This window comes from Gymnoscopelus microlampas (assembly GCF_963454915.1).
Source record: "Gymnoscopelus microlampas genome assembly, chromosome: 16".
Classification (NCBI taxonomy): domain Eukaryota; kingdom Metazoa; phylum Chordata; class Actinopteri; order Myctophiformes; family Myctophidae; genus Gymnoscopelus; species Gymnoscopelus microlampas.
Genome location: NC_139953.1, coordinates 21,667,099 through 21,686,439, shown reverse-complemented (window position 1 = coordinate 21,686,439; position 19,341 = coordinate 21,667,099). Strand labels below are relative to the sequence as shown.

Below are 19,341 nucleotides of genomic sequence, written 5' to 3'. Positions count from 1 at the left end.
AACCACATCACCTTCAAACATGAATATCCCAACAAAGATTGAATGTAATAACAGAAAGGTGTATAAAGGTAATAGTGTGACGCTACTGCCAGCGAAAACGAGCGATTTTACCAACCTTTGAAAAATCATGGAATATTTTCTGTTTTTATCCGGTCGTTGTAATCTGTTGCATTGCTTTGGTCAGTTGAATGTAGCTTGTTTTTGAAAAAACTAAACAGAAACGGAGATAAAGCCATTTTCCCACAACTAATAGACAGGTTTCTCATATTTCATCCTGAAGGGCTACGATTGGCTTCCAAAGTTTGCAGGAGAGGTCATGAACGCAGCTTCCAATTGCCGTGAAACTTTACAAGTACATTCCGACTGGGCTAAGGAAATTGTTCACATCGGCCTCATGGTGGAGCTACAACAGTCCACTTCATGTTTTGGCCTATAACTCTTGAAACGTAGGTTGTACAATCAAAATACTTCTTTAATCTTTCTTTGCTGCAAACCTGTTGAAGTGTGAAAGGAGAAATGGCGACTTCCTATGGTGCTGATTCCCACTCGTTCTGAATGAGTCATTGTCTCTAGCCTTAGCAGTGAGTGTGTGGGGGAGACTGTCATCTCGAAGCCAATGTGTTTGGCCCCGAGCCTGCAGCCTGCTACCTTTGTGTGTCGTGACCGCTCGAGGCTGGGGTGATTTCTGAGAAACATCTTCACCAAGAGACAGGTGCACGCATCCCGAGTTTGCACATGCAGTACGCATGGACGCGCTCACGCACGTATGGGCGCGTCCACGCACAATTTAACTATGCCCCTTAAAATGGCTCTCCAGTTATGCTAACAATAACACATAAAACTATTTACATACATCAACTCTGAGTCGGGCAAAACATTTTATCTCCATATTTCATCTTGTTATGTTTCTTAATACATTTATGCCATATTGTATATGATGCAAGACGTTGTGAGCTCATAGATCCGCAATTTTTGCTATTTTTGAAAAAAAATTAGAAAATAATGATGTGCCCAAAATAGGAATGCCAAGTTGAACGTGGTAAAGCGTGTCTGTGGGCTTGAATCCATTGGAACACAGGTTCTCTTTTACATTTCCTGAAACGTAACCGTTTTGGACATACATACCTACGTTTTCCAGCGAGCATATACACAACTCGCACACTTACAGTACGCACACAGATATGAGCATCCATGTGTACACCATCCCACCCTCACATGCATGGACACACACATATGCACGTTAAGTTAATTACTTTCCACCTATTGGACAAAATGGTGCTTCTCGTCAACTTATCTTGTTAAATGATTGTGTGTGTGCGGGTGCGTGTGCGTGTGTGTGTGTGTGTGTGTGTGTGTGCGTGTGTGTGTGTGTGTGTGTGTGTGTGTGTGCGCGTGTGTGTGTGGGTGCTTATGGAGTGGAGAGATGGTAGTTGTGTGGCGTGTTGTGCTTGTGTTCTTATGTGCATGTTCTCTCGTGATGGTGTACATTTGGTCTACATTTATTTCATTGGATTAAATAAGATTCAAGCACCCTGACGTGTCTCCTCCAAACGTCTCCTCCCCTATATATATCCTACTGCAGAGCAGTGGGCACGAGAGACAAGTAGCGTGTGTGTGCTCACTGTATGTGTGTGTTTCTGTCTCCTCAGACAGTAGGAGCGACCACTCTTACTGCCCTGCAGCAGTAGGTGTGAGATAGAGATAGAGGCACACACACACACACACACTCACACTCACACTCACACTCACACTCACACACACACACACACACACAAAGAAATTGAGGGAGTGTGAGAATGGATAGAATGTGTGAGCGGGGAAATAGTATACATACATTTCTGCTTGTGTGATTTCCCTCCCCTCCCTCTGTATTGTGTGCACACAGTAAAATGATCGGTGTTCTTTTATCCATGTGTAACTCTAAGAGGGTACAAATGTAAAGGTCCATCTGACTACATTTGTTCACTCTCAAAGTTAAATGAACACTGAGAATTTGTGTGCGTGTGTGCGTGTCTCCAATCCAAACCACCTTCTTTTAGCTGCCCTGCAAGAAGACATGCTGAAGCCAGACCTAATCCCATAGTCAGCCTTGCTGCGCTTAAAGGAAGGTTCACATGGTTCTTTATAAGTGAGGTGCTGACTACGCTGTGTCCTGTACACCCCTATAGCATGTCCACCGACACCTTTTCTTTGTTCAGCTACAGTACAGCCCCAACTAGTAGGCCTACTAGTCAGCAGATTTATTGGCAAAGTGAATGGCTTGACTGTTACGTATATATCGTCACTGTCGGGTGGAAACCTTGTACGTCCAAAACTGTTCCTTTTTTATTATCTTAAAAACATATAGCCGATCTACAAGCTCACAACGTGTCCCGTCGTGATGTGACGCGTCGTGAGCTTGTAGATCTGCTATTCTCACTACTTTTGTGTGACACTATTTTATGATGAAGTAGAGTGTTAATTTACTAAATGAAACAAAGTTACAAGGTTTCTGCCCGACAGCAACGATATCTCATATATGTAATTTCATAATGGAATCACCTGCCAACAGAGATATATTCATATCCTAGTAAAATTGCTTTTATAAAGAAAATGAAGAACCATTTGATGACAGGACAGGGATGATTTGTGTTTGTTTTGCTTATTTACCAAGTGTAAGCACCTGCTAGTTTTCAAAAATGTTGACAAAGGTTGACAAACCTCGTCTTACGGGGGTCCCTGGCACAAAATCTTTTTCAAATAGGAGTCTGTGGCCAAATAAATATTTGTGGTTCCTTGCCATGAACATGTTGTAGAACCATTGAGCTACTGTACTAAGCTATTGTAAGGCCCGGCTCGTGAGGTCATAACAAAAAGAGGAAGACATGGTTTTAAAAGTGCATCAAATAATATTTATTTACAACATAAATTTACTCAAACATGCAACAAATATTAGTATGTGGTGTGTTAATCAGTGGAGCCAGTAGTGTCTTCAATGTATGGATATGTGGTGTTGTATGGTGTAGATTAAATTTAACCAAGGAACAAAACTAGAGAAAACCCAGCGCTGCTATCATCCGGGGGAAGGAAGGAGAGAAGTAGTGAGGTTGTTCAACTGGGCTCCTTTAAAAAGAGGATTTGGGAACACTGGCCAGGTGCTCCCAATCCCGCCTGATTAGAACCTTAATTCCCAGCCTGCAGGACCTGTGGGAGGACACACTGACAGACAGGGCAAAACACAAACACAAACAACACAAGGGGCTGTGAGTGACACTATCGTATTACTGCAAGATAATATAACAACAACAATACTAACAGTACATGTCCTTTCCATGTCCTAACCATGAGATGAACAAGGCAGTTCTGTGGTCAGGTCAGGCAGATACCATCACCACTCCACCAGCTGATTCACCCTGGCTGTGTCCTTCACTCTGTGTGGATGTTGTTTACCCCATTGATCAGCAGGCACAGGTGTGTGTTTTATGCAGAGACCCTCTGTTCGTAATGCGTTTCACAGCCATAGCTCTCGAACCGTTGTGCTGATTCTAGACAGTGGTGGGAAAAAGTACTCAAATGTTTTACTTAAGTAAAAGTATCAATACTGCAATGTAGAAGTATTCTGTTACAAGTAAAAGTCCGGAATTCAAAATTTACTTGAGTAAATGTACAAAAGTATTGGTATCAAAATGTGTTTAAAGTACCAAAAGTAAAAGTGCTAAAATGTTTGAAAATAGCCCATCTACAAGCTCACAACGCGTCGCGGTGCGACGCGTTGTGAGCTTGTAGATGGGCTATTTTCAAATAGCCCATGTATAAAATGGGGCTAAAGTGGTTAATATATGTTTTATGATATAATAATGTATATCTACAAAGTAACTTGTAACTAACGTTTTAAAATAATTGTAGTGGAGTAAAAGTACAACATTTGCCTCTTGAGATGTGGTGGAGTAGAAGTAAAAGTATTGGAAATTGGAAATACTCAAGTAAAGTACAAATACTCAAATTTGTACTTAAGTAACAGTACTTAAGTAAATGTACTTTGTTACTTTCCACCACTGATTCTAGAGATGACTTTGAAGTGACCTTGAAGTAGTCATGACTCATGACTTCAAAGGTTGTGGATAATTACTCCTCAGATAGAGGAACGGATGGATGGTTGGTTGGTTGGGTGGGTGGATGGACGGATGGATGGATGAAAGAGAAGCTCAGCTGATGAGAAAAGGATGAGTGGACCGCCACGGCTAAAGAGGGAGAGAGTTTATGACCCCCTCATTAAAGGATGGATGGAAAGATGGAAGGAAGGACAGGGGAGTGTGATGAAAGAGGAGAGTTATGTCAGCAGTCACTATACAGTATGTCCCTCAGGTGCAGGTTTTTTGGAGAGAAGGGTGAGACTTGAGTGAATGAAAACCTCTCTAGATTCTGACCTGACTCCTACTACCTAAGCTACTTCCACATTTAATCCAAACGATTGAATAAATCTCAGCGTTATGCATAATTTGACTCTGTAATGATATAATGTCAAGAGCGATGTTTGAGTAGCCTGCCCTGGATTTACTCTTGCCCCACCCCCCACATCTCCCTTTCTCAAGCACTTTTTCTGTCCATTTTCACTCGTCTCTAGCAGTGGTGTAGCTGCTATTTTCAAACATTTTAGTACTTTTACTTTTGGTACTTTAGGTATATTTTGATGCCAATGCTTTTGTACTTTTACTCAAGTAACATTTTGAAAAACAGGCCTTTTACTTGTAACAGAGTATTTTTATATTGTGGCTTTGCTACTTTTACTTAAGTAAAATATGTGAGTACTTCTTCCACCTCTGCTCTCTAGTCTAACCCACTTATCCTCCCTCTCTCTCTCTCTCTCTCTCTCTTTCTCTCTCTCTCTCTCTCTAGGATAACCTTCTGCCATCTGCCCTTCCAGAGCAAGTGGTTGTACATCGGCACGGAACGGGGGAACATCCACATCGTCAACGTGGAGTCCTTCACGCTCTCAGGCTACGTCATCATGTGGAACAAAGCCATTGAACTGTGAGTGTTGCCTCGCACCACCCACCCACCCACCTGCCCCCCCCCCCCCCCCCCCCCCCCGATGTCAACAAGCCACACTAAAATGCCCGCAGTATAGCGCTTTGTTCTCCAAAGGCTGTGATGGTATATACAGGGACGTGCAGAGAATGTTAGAGGGGCAGGGGGCAGAAATTTCCAAAAGGGCACTTTTTGGTAAAAAATACAGAAAATAGCGAATCTCCAAGCTCACAACGCGTTGTGAGCTTGGAGATTGGCTATTTTCGGTGCCTGATGCTGCACTAAACTAAGTATAATCAAGATTCAAGGCAAGCCAATACTGGAGATGCAATCAACATAAAATGCTGCATTCAAGTTCAGGAGAGTTTGGAAATGGCAATTCTCTTGAACGCTGCGTTCAGGTACGGCATGGTAAGAGTGCGTTTGTACTTTTTTTTCCAAACTAGTAAGTGCTACATTCATGGTCTGGAGAGGGCCCTTTTACAGATGGGTAAAAGGGCAGGGGCTCAAGCCCCCTTTGATGTCTAGGTGTGCACGTGCAGCTGTATTTTATTGTCCATTCCTGTACCATATGGAAGATCATGGCTTCATTCCTGGATGCGTTTGCAGCCATTTTTTGGTCTTACATCATACGCAGGCACTGAGTATGATGTAATAACAGAAAAGGTCACACAGAATTAATCCCCGACAACAGCCCAGTGTGTCTACCCGCGTACTCATTGCCGCTTCGGATTAACCCAGTAAGACCGGGAAAGCATCTGACTGTCATTTTTTAAGATGTCTTTGGCTATTCAAAAATAGCAGATATACAAGTAGATCTGCTATTAGACCCCCATCTCAAACTATGTTGTTCCAGAGACCCCCAGAAGCAAAGATTTAAGTTAAAAATGTTCGCTTTAAAATATATATATATTCAAAGATTTGCACACATTTTCACGATTTTTCAAAAAATAGCAGATCTACAAGCTCTTAGCGCGGCACCCTGCGCTACGAGCTTGCAGATCACAGATGCGTTCCCGGTCTAAATTGGTTAAAGCTGTCGGCTAAATGGCTCAAAATGATTCATCGAGTGACCCCCCCCCCACCCCCCGGGTGACAATCAGACTGACCCCTCCCCCGTATTTGTCCTTTTGTCGAGACCACCTCTGCAGCAGCACAGAACACAAGGTCTCGTAGACTCATCTCACGCAAGCATTTGCAAGGGGATGAGAGCGATTTGCGACGGTGAATCATGACTCTACGTGTCAGATGGCCATTGTACTGTAGTTGAAAGCGTAATGAGATTAGAGAGAATCATTAGTCAGTTCGTCACTTCTCTCTCTCTCTCTCTGCACAGCGTCTTGACTCCAGGTAATAACGACTTTCTCTGGAGTCTGGACCCCGCGTTTGGTTGGATGTGTCAGAGTGTGACGGCCTCCGTTTTGGTGCCCTACTGTCGTGATTTAAATTATTCACTGGAGCATTTTGCTGCACTCTTCCCGCGGCAGTGTGTGTGTGTGTGTGTGTGTGTGTGTGTGTGTGTGTCTGTGTATGTGTGTGTTGTTGAGCGTGCGAGACAGAGAGGAGGGGGGGGGGGGGTTGGAACAGGTGTCTACCGAGATCAGTGTACAGTACACACAGTGGTGGAAAGTAACTAAGTACATTTACTTAAGTACTGTACTTAAGTACAATTTTGAGGTATTTGTACTTTACTTGAGTATTTCCAATTTCCAATACTTTTACTTCTACTCCACTACATCTTAGAGGCAAATGTTGTACTTTTACTCCACTACAATTATTTGAAAACTTTAGTTACTAGTTACTTTTCAGATATAAATTATGATATAATGAAACATACATTAACCACTTTAGCCCTATTTTATACCTAGGCTATTTGAAAATAGCAGATCTACAAGCTCTCAACGCGTCGCTTTGCGACGCGTTGAGAGCTTGTAGATCGGCTATTTTCAAATATTTAGTACTTTTACTTTTGGTACTTTAAGTACATTTTGATGCCAATACTTTTGTACTTTTACTCAAGTAAATGTTTAATTTTGGACTTTTACTTGTAACAGAGTATTTTTAGATTACAGTATTGGTACTTTTACTTAAGTAAAGAATTTGAGTACTTTTCCCACCACTGTGTGTGTGTGTGTGTGTGTGTCTGCGTATGTGTGTGTTGTTGAGCGTGCGAGACAGAGAGGAGGGGGGGGGGGGAGTTGGAACAGGTGTCTGCCGAGATCAGTGTACGGTACACACAGACGTCTGGTCTTGACAGGGCTGGAGGAGGAGAGAAAACTGAGAGAGAGGAGAGAGTGCGTGCGTGCGCGAGAGAGAGAGGAAGGGAGCCAGGGGGGGGGGGAGGCAGAAGGCGACTGTGAGGATGAAGGAGGAAAGGAGGAGGAGAGGGGAAGAGAGCAGAATGACAGAGAGCAGAGAGCTTTTTTCTGCCGGAGGAGAAACCTGCATGCACCGAGGAGTAGTGATAAAAGTGATGCAGAGTGATGACAGGAAGTAAATGCAGGTACCAGGGAAAAGCACGGGGAGGCTTCCAGTTAAGCCTTTAAGACCGGGAACGCATCTTTGTCATTTTAAGATATCCAAAATAGCAGATCTACAAGCTCATAATGAACTTGTAGATCTGCAATTTTTGAAAAATAGTGAACATTTTTGCAAATCTTCGAATATATATATTTTTAAAGCGAACATTTTTTAACTCTGTTACAACTTCTGGGGGTCCCTGGAACAAAATATGTTGAGATGGGGGTCCACGGCCAAATACATTTAAAACTAGAAAATGTGCTCCTCGGAGCACAGGTCTCCGCCAGTACTGTTCCTGATTAATCCCGTCTTACCTCACTTCAAAAGATATAAATGATCTTTTGAAGTGACACACCTATTTATTGGGCTCTATTTCATCATGCGTCTCGCTAGCCAATCAAAGCACATCCTTTCAACATATTGTCACGTGTCACGTGAAGCTTGACCAATGTTAACAAAAAAAACTGTTAGGATTTAGAAGACATTTGCAGAATCCCCAGAACCAAAGATTTACAAAGGTTTGCTTTAAAAATATTATTCAAAAATAGCAGATCTACAAGCTCATAGTGCGGCACTCGGTGCCGCGCTATGAGCTTGTATATCTGCTATTTTTTTAATAGCGAAAAAAAATCTAAAAATGACACACAGATGCGTTCCCGGTCTTAATGGGTTAAGCCTAAATTGGAGGGACAAGAGAGGGATGCGGGAATGGTTGAAGCAGATGAGAGAAGTGGGGATGGAGTAACAATGATGAAGAGGCAGTCCCAGAAAGAGAATGGCTTTGACTACTACCAGTAGTGGACAGTCTGTGACTTATATAAAATATATTGGAAAATCTCTACATTTCAATACAGCAATGCATTGATATAACAACTTGCATAATAGGGACTGCGCATAAGACGGGTGGCGTTATCACTTAATTACCGCCTAAAGACGTGGATTTACGTCACACAAAATAGGGCAATGAATATCAAGAACAGGTATTCAACACAACAACAACGACAGCCGCCACAAAATCATATGCAAACATTTCCGGTGAGTTGTGAAACTGCTCATCGTGTCTTAGAAGTAATTATAGGATGTTGACGAGCTAAGGAAGACATACATGACTCTCCTCTAAGCCATCATCAGACCATCATCATCGCTATGTACTTGTCTTGCTGGCCTTCTATCCTCTTAATTCATTCCCATCCCCCGTTGAGTATTCAGAGCACTCTCTGCCTCCATACTCAAATCATATCTCCTCTGCTCTTCTCTCCTTTCCTCTCGTCCCCCATATATTATTCCCTCTCAAAGATACTCAAGTCATTATCCCCCCTTTAAGCCCCCTGCCCTCCTCTATCTCACTCTCTCTATTTTCCTCTCTCTCTTTGTGTGTCTCTGTCCCTTTCTCTCTGTCTCTTTCTCTTTGTGTGTCTGTCTCTGTCTGTCTGTCTGTCTGTCTCTCTCTCTCTCTCTCTCTCTCTCTCTCTCTCTCTCTCTATCTCTCTCTCCCTCTCTCTCTCTCTCTTTTCACACTTGTTCCACCACAGACTTTGCTTTGATACGATGTTGTTTCCGTCCCGCTGTCATCCTCCATATTGTAGATCTGCAGGTTGTGTTTTATGGAAATGGGTTTTCCATATCTTATTTGTCCAGGCCCGCGCATAAACAGTCCCACATCAGCTCTGTACCAAATTGTTTCTTACAGTTGGCTGTAAGTTGAGTAGGAATCGATTCTTGGATCGGCTACAGGTGCTGTGTGTGTGTGTGTGTGTGTGTGTGTGTGTGTGTGTGTGTGTGTGTGTGTGTGTGTGTGTGTGTGTGTGTGTGTGTGTGTGTGTGTGTGTGTGTGTGTGTGTGTGTGTGTGTGTGTGTGTGTGTGTGCATGCGCTCACATACTCATGTGCTCTTGTTAATCCATGTACATAAATGTGTCTTTCTTTGATGGAGACCCGACCGAGGTCTCCATCTCCTTCTCTCTCTCTTTCTTTCTTTCTCTCTCACTCTCTCTGTCTTTATCTCACTTCTCTTCTTTGCCAACAGCGGGATGCTGTGTACCCTAGTACCTCACTATGTTGCCATTGTCCGCTCTTGATGCTGTCATCATCAGAAGGAGACGGTTAAGTGGGTGGCTCAGAGAACAGTTAACAATAGGACTCATTATTTCACACCACTTCAGTTGCATGGTATTGCACGGACACACCCGAGTGCGCGCGCACACACACACACACACACACACACACACACACACACACACACACACACACACACACACACACACACACACACACACACACACACAAACTCATAAACGTACGCACACACTCACTCAAACACATACGCTCAAACTCAGTATTATTTAGAAGGTTGTATTGCAGTGGAGAACAGCATACTGTAGTAGTGTGGAGCCCGAAGGAGCAGTGTGAGTAATTCAAACAGAGACTGTTCCACTTCAGTCTCTTTTTTTTTTGCCATCACTTCCTCTCTCACACAGTCAGAACGCCTTACCGTCCGTCCCGCTTGTACGGTCAAATACTCTGTGTCAATTGAACTCTGAGAGTGTACAAATATTTGTGTCTATTAACATTGAGGATATTACTGTGTAACTTGACATTAGATCAGTTCTGTTCAATTCTATGCAGGTGTCTATGCATTTGCACGAAATGATTTGCAGTTGTGAAGCACACCTACAATACAGTAGTATACTGATACTGTACAGCATGCAGCGTGGATAGGGTTTTGCTTCAGAGAACAATATACTGTATGCTAATGAGCTCTAGAGACTTACTGTACAGTGTATTCCTCTCTGTACAGAACCTACAGTGCCTGTAACAACTTCCCTGAATATTCTTAGTGTCAACAACCCCCAGTTAAGCTACCCCATGCACATTGGAACAACAAACTACAGTATGAATGACCTGATTCTAGTCTATTCCACACAGTTAAATCCTCAGTATTATTATACCAATTTATAAATCCGACAGAGTGTACAAATGTAACCAAAAGGACCCATAATTATGTGTACACTTTCAGAGTTAAACTAACTACTGCGTATTCCACTTCTGTATCCCTGGGGCCCTGCTATGCGGAGCCAAACCGCTGTAGCTGTAGCAGTGGCAGCGGCCTCGGGCAGTGCCGGGTCGGGGCTGGGGCCCAGCATAGCATAGCACAGCACAGCACAGCGTGTTTGTGTGACTCACACACCTCAGTTCCTGAGCTACTGTACTGGAAAGATTAATGAACGCACTCACACACAAACTAAAAATATCTAGCCTACTGTATGGAAGCACAGTGTAGTTGGTGCTCCAGGCAGTAAGGCCATGTCATGGAAGGTCAGTGGAAGATGGTTCACGCACAGATAGATAGAAGAATGTGAGAGAAAAAAACACACCTTGGTGGCCCTGAGGAGCAACAGCACGCGGCCTAAGACAGTGGTTTTCAAAGTGGGGGCCACGGCCAGGGGGGAATTGGAAACGAGAGGAAAAAAACAACCACATAAAAAAAAAACATAACGTACTGTATATAGAATTTCACTTCAATAATTTGTTTTAGAAAATGTCTCTTTTTTTTGGGGGGGGGGGGGCTGTTATGAACGATACCTAGAGTTGGGCTGGTGAACATTTTTTAACCGGTTTGATATTGAGGTCCTATTACTGTGTAGATCATATTGGTCAGAAACGGCAGATGCAATATTTAGAAAGTACTTAATTTTGCATGTATTTACCATTACACTTATCCACAAGAATAAGAAAAGTGTGTTCCTCGCGTGACACTCACCAGGATAGCATCAAATTCATATTAGCATATTAAAAACAATATACGGTAAAGGGCTTACCCTAATGCCACGGACGGATGTTACCCGACCGTACGGCCCTTATAACCTTTAATCCTCTCTGTGCCTTAACATCATTGTATTTCCTCATTTACATCGAGTGTAATACCGGCTTAACACCTGCTTTGCCACAACTTCTTGCACAGACCGATGTAATGTAGCTCAATGAAACAGAAGTGATTGAAACACCTATTTATTGAACAACTAATTCGGTTGGTGGGTAATATCCGTGGGTTTAGGTTAAGCACTTTATAGTTTGAATGTGTACATTTAAGGAGAGGTACGGGCATTAAATGCGGAATTCAAGTGGCTATTTGGCAAAGTGTCCATGGCTCTCAGAGATACACATTAATGTCAGAATTGATAAAAGAAGTCTCTGACAGTCTTGGTCCAAGAGGCTAGGTTTTAATAACTTCACAGTAGCTTTGGGTTTATGGTACTGTAAGTGTCAAGGTTAGACATGTACTGCTGCCGCTTAGGGATTGAAGGTACACTTAGTCAATGGAAAGATGGCAATGGTCTTCACAAGTACTGTATTGAGATAGGTGTGTGTGTGTGTGTGTGTGTGTGTGTGTGTGTGTGTGTGTGTGTGTGTGTGTGTGTGTGTGTGTGTGTGTGTGTGTGTGTGTGTGTGTGTGTGTGTGTGTGTGTGCGTGTTTTGAGCTAATGTATGTTTGCTGGCCACAGAGCAATAGGGAGAAGTGGGGCAGGAGGAATGTTGAAATGTTAACAGCTCACAATATGACACATGCAGTACCGTACGTAGCTCATGTGAACAGGTTTGCCTAAGGGCACTACTCTCTCTCTCTCCTGCTTCTCCCCACTCTCTCCTATTTAACACAGTATCCCGAGGCTAGCGTGATGGGACAGGTCATACTAGAGATTCCACTTATGGTGTGTGCGTGTGACCGTGTGTGTGTGTGTATATGCATATGCACCTGTCCTGCATACCATACAGACCTCAGGGATTTCAGCTCACACTGCAGTGGATTTTGCAGGAGATCTGTAAAGGTCGATTGATCCACTGGAAACACCTGCTTCGGTCAAATCTGAACTCCCAAGGGGACTGGCATCTCAATCAGCCATAATCTCCAGGCCAAACATCATCTCGTCCGGGTCGTGACACGCCAGCAGCGCCAACGTGAATAAACGATGCAAAAATGTGGCGCGAATCGGGATTATTTCTCGTCAAACTTTTATCTTGGCGAAAGCCTCATTCGTACAGGTTGATGATTTTATTTCGACCGTGTTAAGTCGCTTCATCGCCTCGTTATAATCGTGCCTAGTGTGCATATACTCAAACAGCAGTTTAAATGTATCCAAATTCATCGCAAAAAGTCTACGGTCCCGCAGGGTCAAAGCCCAGCATACAGAACTAAAGTGATGTTAGTCACCTCACTGTTCTAGCTGTTCTGTTGCTTTTAGGGACTTAGTCATTGTAAAGGCATTACTGGTGATAATTGATAAAAACTCTCATTGTGTAAATATTTTATGAAAACACGACTAGTCATCCCCACAATGTTGATGGTTATCAGTAAAAACTATTGTGATATTTAAGTTTTGCCATATCGCCCAGTCCTATGTATTGTGGATGCACACACACACACACACACACACACACAGACACACACTCACGCACACACACACACACACACAATCCACTTGGGGTGACACAAGGCCACCTGTGGTATTGTCACGTTGCTAGGGGGTGTTGTTAAAAGTGTGTTGCTGGGTGACATTGTCATGGTGACTGCAACTCGGCTGCCTTAGAGTGGGTTGCCCACGGTGACACCAGCTGTGCTGAGCTTCAACGTGTATGTTCCGCGCACGTGTGTGTGTGTGTGTGTTTGTTTGTGCATGTTCCTGCGCGTTGACTTTGACTGTATGTGGAAGCCAGTGCGTGGGCTGTCACTGTGTTTGTGTTTGGTTTTTTCGAGTGTGTGTGTGTGTGTGTGTGTGTGTGTGTGTGTGTGTGTGTGTGTGTGTGTGTGTGTGTGTGTGTGTGTGTGTGTGTGTGTGTGTGTGTGTGTGTGTGTGTGTGTGTGTGTGTGTGTGTGTGTGTGTGTGTGTGCGCGCGTGCGCGTGTGTCTATGTCTCCTTGTGCAAGGTGAAGGCTAGCCATGGGGTGTGTCCATGTGCTGTGAAGATGCTGTCAAGTACACCCAGGAACATTTGCTTGACAGTGTTTGTGTGTGCATGCATTCTATATGTCTGTGTACATACTGTACCGTATATCCAGTGATTCTCAACCTGTGGGCCGGGGCCCACTGGTGGGCCGTGAGGGTATGGCAAGTGGGCCCCCAAATAATAACCAAACACTACAATCTTAAAGATAGTATAACGTTAATATTTTAATCCAGAACACAATCGATTGATTGATGCTAAAGATAAACATGCTCTGAAAATGCATGCGGCAGCCTCTTGGCTGCCACGTTAAGTGGTCAGATGGGTGGGCCGCCTGAAGCCTTTAAGTTCCAGAAAAGGTTGAGAACCACTGATAGATGCTGTGTTTGTCTGGATATATATTACTGTTACGAAATGATTCTCCTCCGTTGTTAGATTTTACAAAGCGCTCCAAGACCTTGTGCTGCCTGCATACAGTGGGGTGTTTTCATGAGAACATACATGTGTGTGTGTGAATGAATGCGTACAGTTATGTTTATTTTATGTACCGTATTATTCACATACTGTGTATGTCTGTATACACACATCACATAATACTGTAATAGACCTCATTACACAAAGGAACTCAACTCAACACAACCACATGTGGTTGTGTTTTTCTTGTTCCAAACAAGCACATTTAACAAAGGAAGGAGATGTTGTGTTGTGTGTGTATTTGTTTGTGGATGGAAGCATAATAGGCAGATTTTGGGAGCCTATCTGCACTCTGCCCATCCTCTCTCAGTTGCCATGGAGATGACTCTTTCCCCAAGCCGAATGTATTATGTGCGAGAGAGTTTGTGAATATTTTCCAAGACAGTTTTATTTTTAAAGTACTTCTAACAAGCAACAAAAGCACAGAGGCTACCGATGAACGAAATGAGAGAAGACAAACAATCAACACTACTCAGGCTATATGAGGCAGGTGTGCGAGCACGTGTTATCATTACGCAATGACAGCAGAAGAAAGTGTGATTTATCATCTATACGGAGAACACCTTTCTAGTTATACTGTTAGATCAATGGGCCGTGTACATGTCCGTGTCAATATACATAGATAGATAGATAGATAGGTTGATAGAAAGATAGATACTTTTTTTGTGTACTGCTGTTTTTGTACACATTTCTGTGTGTGTGTGTTTGTGTGTGTGTTTGTGTCTGTGAGCGCGGCACCTTGCATCCTGTTAACTGAGAGACAGCCGGTGAAGGGGGATTAGATAAATCAACAGTTGCAGCTGCAGCAGAGCTTAGGTAATAAGGCTCCAGCACTAACAGGCTAAATATAGAGACAACTGACTGACTGCCTGCCTGCCCACTATAGTAGCTACCTTCTAATACATAGCTGTTAGACCAGCAACTCTACAACCTGTCGGCGGGGGACCACTGCTCACCACTGGTGGGCCGCAAGAAAGACCCCAAATAATTGGCAAAACGCTAAGATTTTACTGATAATAATATAATATAATTAATATTTAAAACAATTATGTAAAAGAAAATAATTTAAAAAAAAAGAACAACATGGTATGCTCACCCATCGGACCGCCACCAAACTCTGGCACACATTCGGTGCCAGAGTTTTATTAAAAAAGTGACGTTGAGTGCCAGAGATCTCACCGTTTGTAGCGCTACGCTGTTTACAGCTGCAGACTCCACGGCGAGCACCCGATTGTAAACAATGTATGCGTGCACGATGGTCGATGGTCCTGGCTAACACCTGGAACGATAACATCTCTCACGAGAGTCACCATGGCGGAGTGATCTCGGATGGAAAATTAGTGGTTTTCCCCACTGTAAAAAGTTAAGGAAATATGGAGTCTTTTTTGCAAGGAGATTTTGAAACGGAGCGGACGGGAGGCAGTTTTTTTGGCACGGTGATCCACCTGTCCCTTCCTTCTCAGAGTCACCGTGGGTGAATCCAGAGCTGCGCTAGCCCCCCCTAATGGAAAAAAGATTGACTTCGCAGAGATTCCCGGTTTTGGCACTCAACGTCACTTTTTGCAAAACTGGGAATTCACGATTTTGGCACCCAATGTGTTAACACGGCAGCAAAATAATTGACAAAACACTACGATTTTATTGATAATATAACATTAATATCAAAGCATTTATGTGAAAAAAAAATGTTTTCTTTAAAACCTTGAAAATGAGTTTTCAGTGTGATAAGTAGGAAATTAACGTTTATTGATCCAAGCCGGGACGCAATCGATGGATTGATCCATTAAAATAGCATGCTCTGAAAATGCATGCGGCCCACCCATCTGACCACTTGACCCTGGAACAAAATATTTTGAGATGGGGGTCCGCGACCAAATACATATAATTTGGTGGTCCTTGAAATGAAAACGTTTGAGAACCACTGATATTATAGCAACATACTGTACAGTTTTCACAAAACTGTGAGGATTTATTAATACATCTGTAGATGCGGTCCTGGATTGAATGGGTTAAGCTGTCTTCTTTGCTGTTGGCAGATGACTTGTAGATATTTTTGACCATCTCTTCTCTCAGCAGATAATACTAATAATCTTGATAAAGCCTTAAGAGTACTAACAGCAAATTCTTGCCAGCAAACTTAACATTTATTCGAAATCAGGCAATAATACTGTTGAGGGAAATTAGTCAGATATTTTTCATTATTCAACAATACAGGTGTTGAAGTTGAAGGCCTCAAATTCAAATATTTTAGCCCTATTTAGGCCTATTCATATAGCTTGGGGCATGACAACAGCATGTAATCTACAGTACTCTATATGCATCACTTATATTTGAGTAAACCTTCACCAACCTAGCATTCATGTGGTGTTTTCTGTAGAGGATTTTACATTGTAGAAGTCCAAGCATTCCACTTATAGAGGAGGAGTGAACTGTCTAAAATATATTCCCTTTGCTCGTCAAAGAACCCTAGTATTCAGGTCAATCTGCCAAATACTTCTAAGCTCATTAGAATCAGCTTGTCAGACTCAGTAGGACTCAATAGCGGACCCAGACACAGTTGAACAGTTTAAGCAGATTCTATTAAACAGAATTATAGTTCACAGTCTCGTAGTCAGAAACGCAGGCAGGGGTCAGTAATACAAAATATCCAGGAAAAGGCAAATAATCCAAAACGATAACCATAGGCAAGAGGCAGAACACCAGCAAACAGTCCAAGACGCTGGGTAAAAGCACAGGTCAAGATAACAGGCAGAGTCCAAAACTAGAATCTGAGGGAGTACACCAAAACGTATTTTCTAAAAACGTTCATGAAGGAGCACATCACCCATTTTCAACCTTATGTTCAAATAATTGATCATCAGTAATGCTCATTGTAATATGGCACAATTTCCAACCACTCACTCTGCGTTTCATTGGTGGGCTACGGACAATTCAGAAACCTGACTACCAATGACATCATCAACCAAGCTAATAGAAACTACAGCCTCTCTTCCTGAGAGTTTTAGCATATTTAAATAGGTCTTGTTTGAAATGACCAAACCTGCCTACCGATGATGTCACTGGTAGGCAGGTTTCAGAACTGTCCACAGCCCTCTGTGAGTAGACAGAAATGGTGCCATCTTATAATGACCATTAGTGAGGACCAAGTTAGGTTGAATATTGGTGAAGTGGCCCTTTAACAGTTACAGGGTTCTACCCAAGTATGAAAAGTATGGAAAAGTCTATGCCCTTTTGTCAGGGACAGAATTATTTTTTCTTCTTCTTTATTCTTTTTTAATCAAAAATGTTTAACAGAAAACAATGCTGGGCCCAAAACAAATGAGGTCAACAAAATCAAACAGAACTCAATGACTGGCCTAACCTAAGTACAATTTACAATTTCGGCATTTAGCAGACGCTCTTAATCCAGAGAGATTTACAGTATAACCAAGGTAAACACGAGGTAATACATCAAATGCATAGAAATTGTAATCTAGGATAGGTAAACCAAGAACAGAAGAAGAATCATCAGTCTAAAAACAGTATAATATAAAATCTGTAAATTGAAACTATAGGATGCCAGGTCTACAAATGAATCTAGCATCTGTCTACATTACATGCTATCTAAATTACATTTTAGCCTTTGCATAAGCCTGCAAGGTCGTCAAGGCTATGGCAAGTGCAAGGGCAAGTGCTACGGGCTGAGGTGGAGTCTGACGAGGTGAGTCTTCAGATTACGCGGAAGATTGGGAGTGAGTCTGCCGTTCTAACTGCAATGGGGAGTTCGTTCCACAGTTTGGGAGCCAGAAGGGAGAAGAGTCTGTTAAGTGTGGAGCGTTGTCCCGGATATGTTTTAGGGAATGTTCTGACAGCTTCCCTGTGTTAGCTGATCTGAGTGAGCGGGAGGGGTTGTAGGTTTGGATAAGTGAGACATGAGGGGAACATATAGTGGGTGATCAGTCCACTCTTAACACAAATGGATGAAATCTAGCTGCCTGTGTCCATTACTCCATTTCCAATTCCGATGTAGGAGTCGGACAGTGGAGGGTTCGTCCAAAGGACAGATTCCCCTCAGTAATCAATAAAGATCTGATCAAAATCGGATATTGGCGGATTCATCCTGTGAAATGTCTTTTAGGCCTCTAATGATACTATCACCCCAGGAGCATTGTTTCCTTTATAATTTAAGAGACCTATCGATTTTTGTTATGTTAAATAACTTCCCTCAAGGGTAATATAACAGACTTTAATTTCCCAAAACGTAAGTACCAGGGCTTATTTTTCTTTATACCATTTCTTTATTTTTTATTTTTACCTTTACCCAGGGGAGGGTCGCTGAGAACAAATTCTATTTTTATCTTTTGTATATGTGTTGAAGGTGATTTGTAAACCTTTTTGGTCATACAGTAAGAGTGAATAGCCAACAACAATGGTCTGATTCTCCTCCGCATTTGTTCTTTGATGCAGCTGGAATCTTGTTCCAATCATTAAAGGCTTCTGGGCTTAATGATTGGGCTTTGTTTGTCCTTATCATCTATCCTTCTAAACTTTCCTGACTGATAGGCATTCTGTGATGCCATGCTCCCTGTCAGTCTACGGGCTACATTAGTCGTTGTAGGTCAAACTAGAGGGTAGGAACTTAGGAAGATCCTGTCGCCGCTTGGCAGGGAGAGGTGTGTGTGTTGAAGGTGTGTGTGTGTGTGTGTGTGTGTGTGTGTGTGTGTGTGTGTGTGTGTGTGTGTGTGTGTGTGTGTGTGTGTGTGTGTGTGTGTGTGTGTGTGTGTGTGTGTGTGTGTGTGTGTGTGTGTGTGTGTGTGTGTGTGTGTGTGTGTGTGGGAGAAAGAGAGAGATACGTCTGGAAGGTAATCTGGAGGTATTCTGCAAGTGATGCAAAGTGGAAGGCCGACAAGGTTTAGTTCCTATTTTCCATTCAGACATGCAAATGCATGCAGACACACGGGCACATACTGTACGCGCACACGTGTGCACACACACACACACACACACACACACACACACACACACACACACACACACACACACACACACACACACACACACACACACACACACACACACACACACACACACACACACACAGCCCTTGGGAGCTGTGTAGTTGACAGTGCCATCCATCATGCCTTGCAGTGGATTTGTGTCTTTAAACAGCTTTTTAGTGCCTGGATGTTGGTTGGCATCTTTGCCCTCCCCAGAGGACCTTCTCGACATACAGTACTCACGAGGCTGGATTCCCATAGATTTTTATCTTAACCCCCACTCCCAAAGCCATGTGTGTCTCTGTGAACCCAATGAACCCCCATGTGATGTCTATATGTTCCCCATAATTTGTGGTTGTACATTGTTGCCTGTACAGAAATGTATTTTGTATTGAATTGTATTGAATCTCTCTCTCTCTCTCTCTC

The 19,341-nt window shown here is 42.9% G+C and overlaps 1 protein-coding gene across 1 annotated transcript in view; it reads left to right on the top strand.

Moving 5' to 3' along the window:
• Nucleotides 1-19,341, top strand: part of LOC311063589 (syntaxin-binding protein 5-like) — a 125,645-nt gene that overhangs the window by 62,381 nt on the left and 43,923 nt on the right. The window contains exon 5 of the mRNA XM_084083097.1: nt 4,876-5,010. Within this exon, the coding sequence (XP_083939223.1) occupies nt 4,876-5,010 (135 nt within the window). The remainder of the gene's footprint in view (nt 1-4,875; nt 5,011-19,341) is intronic.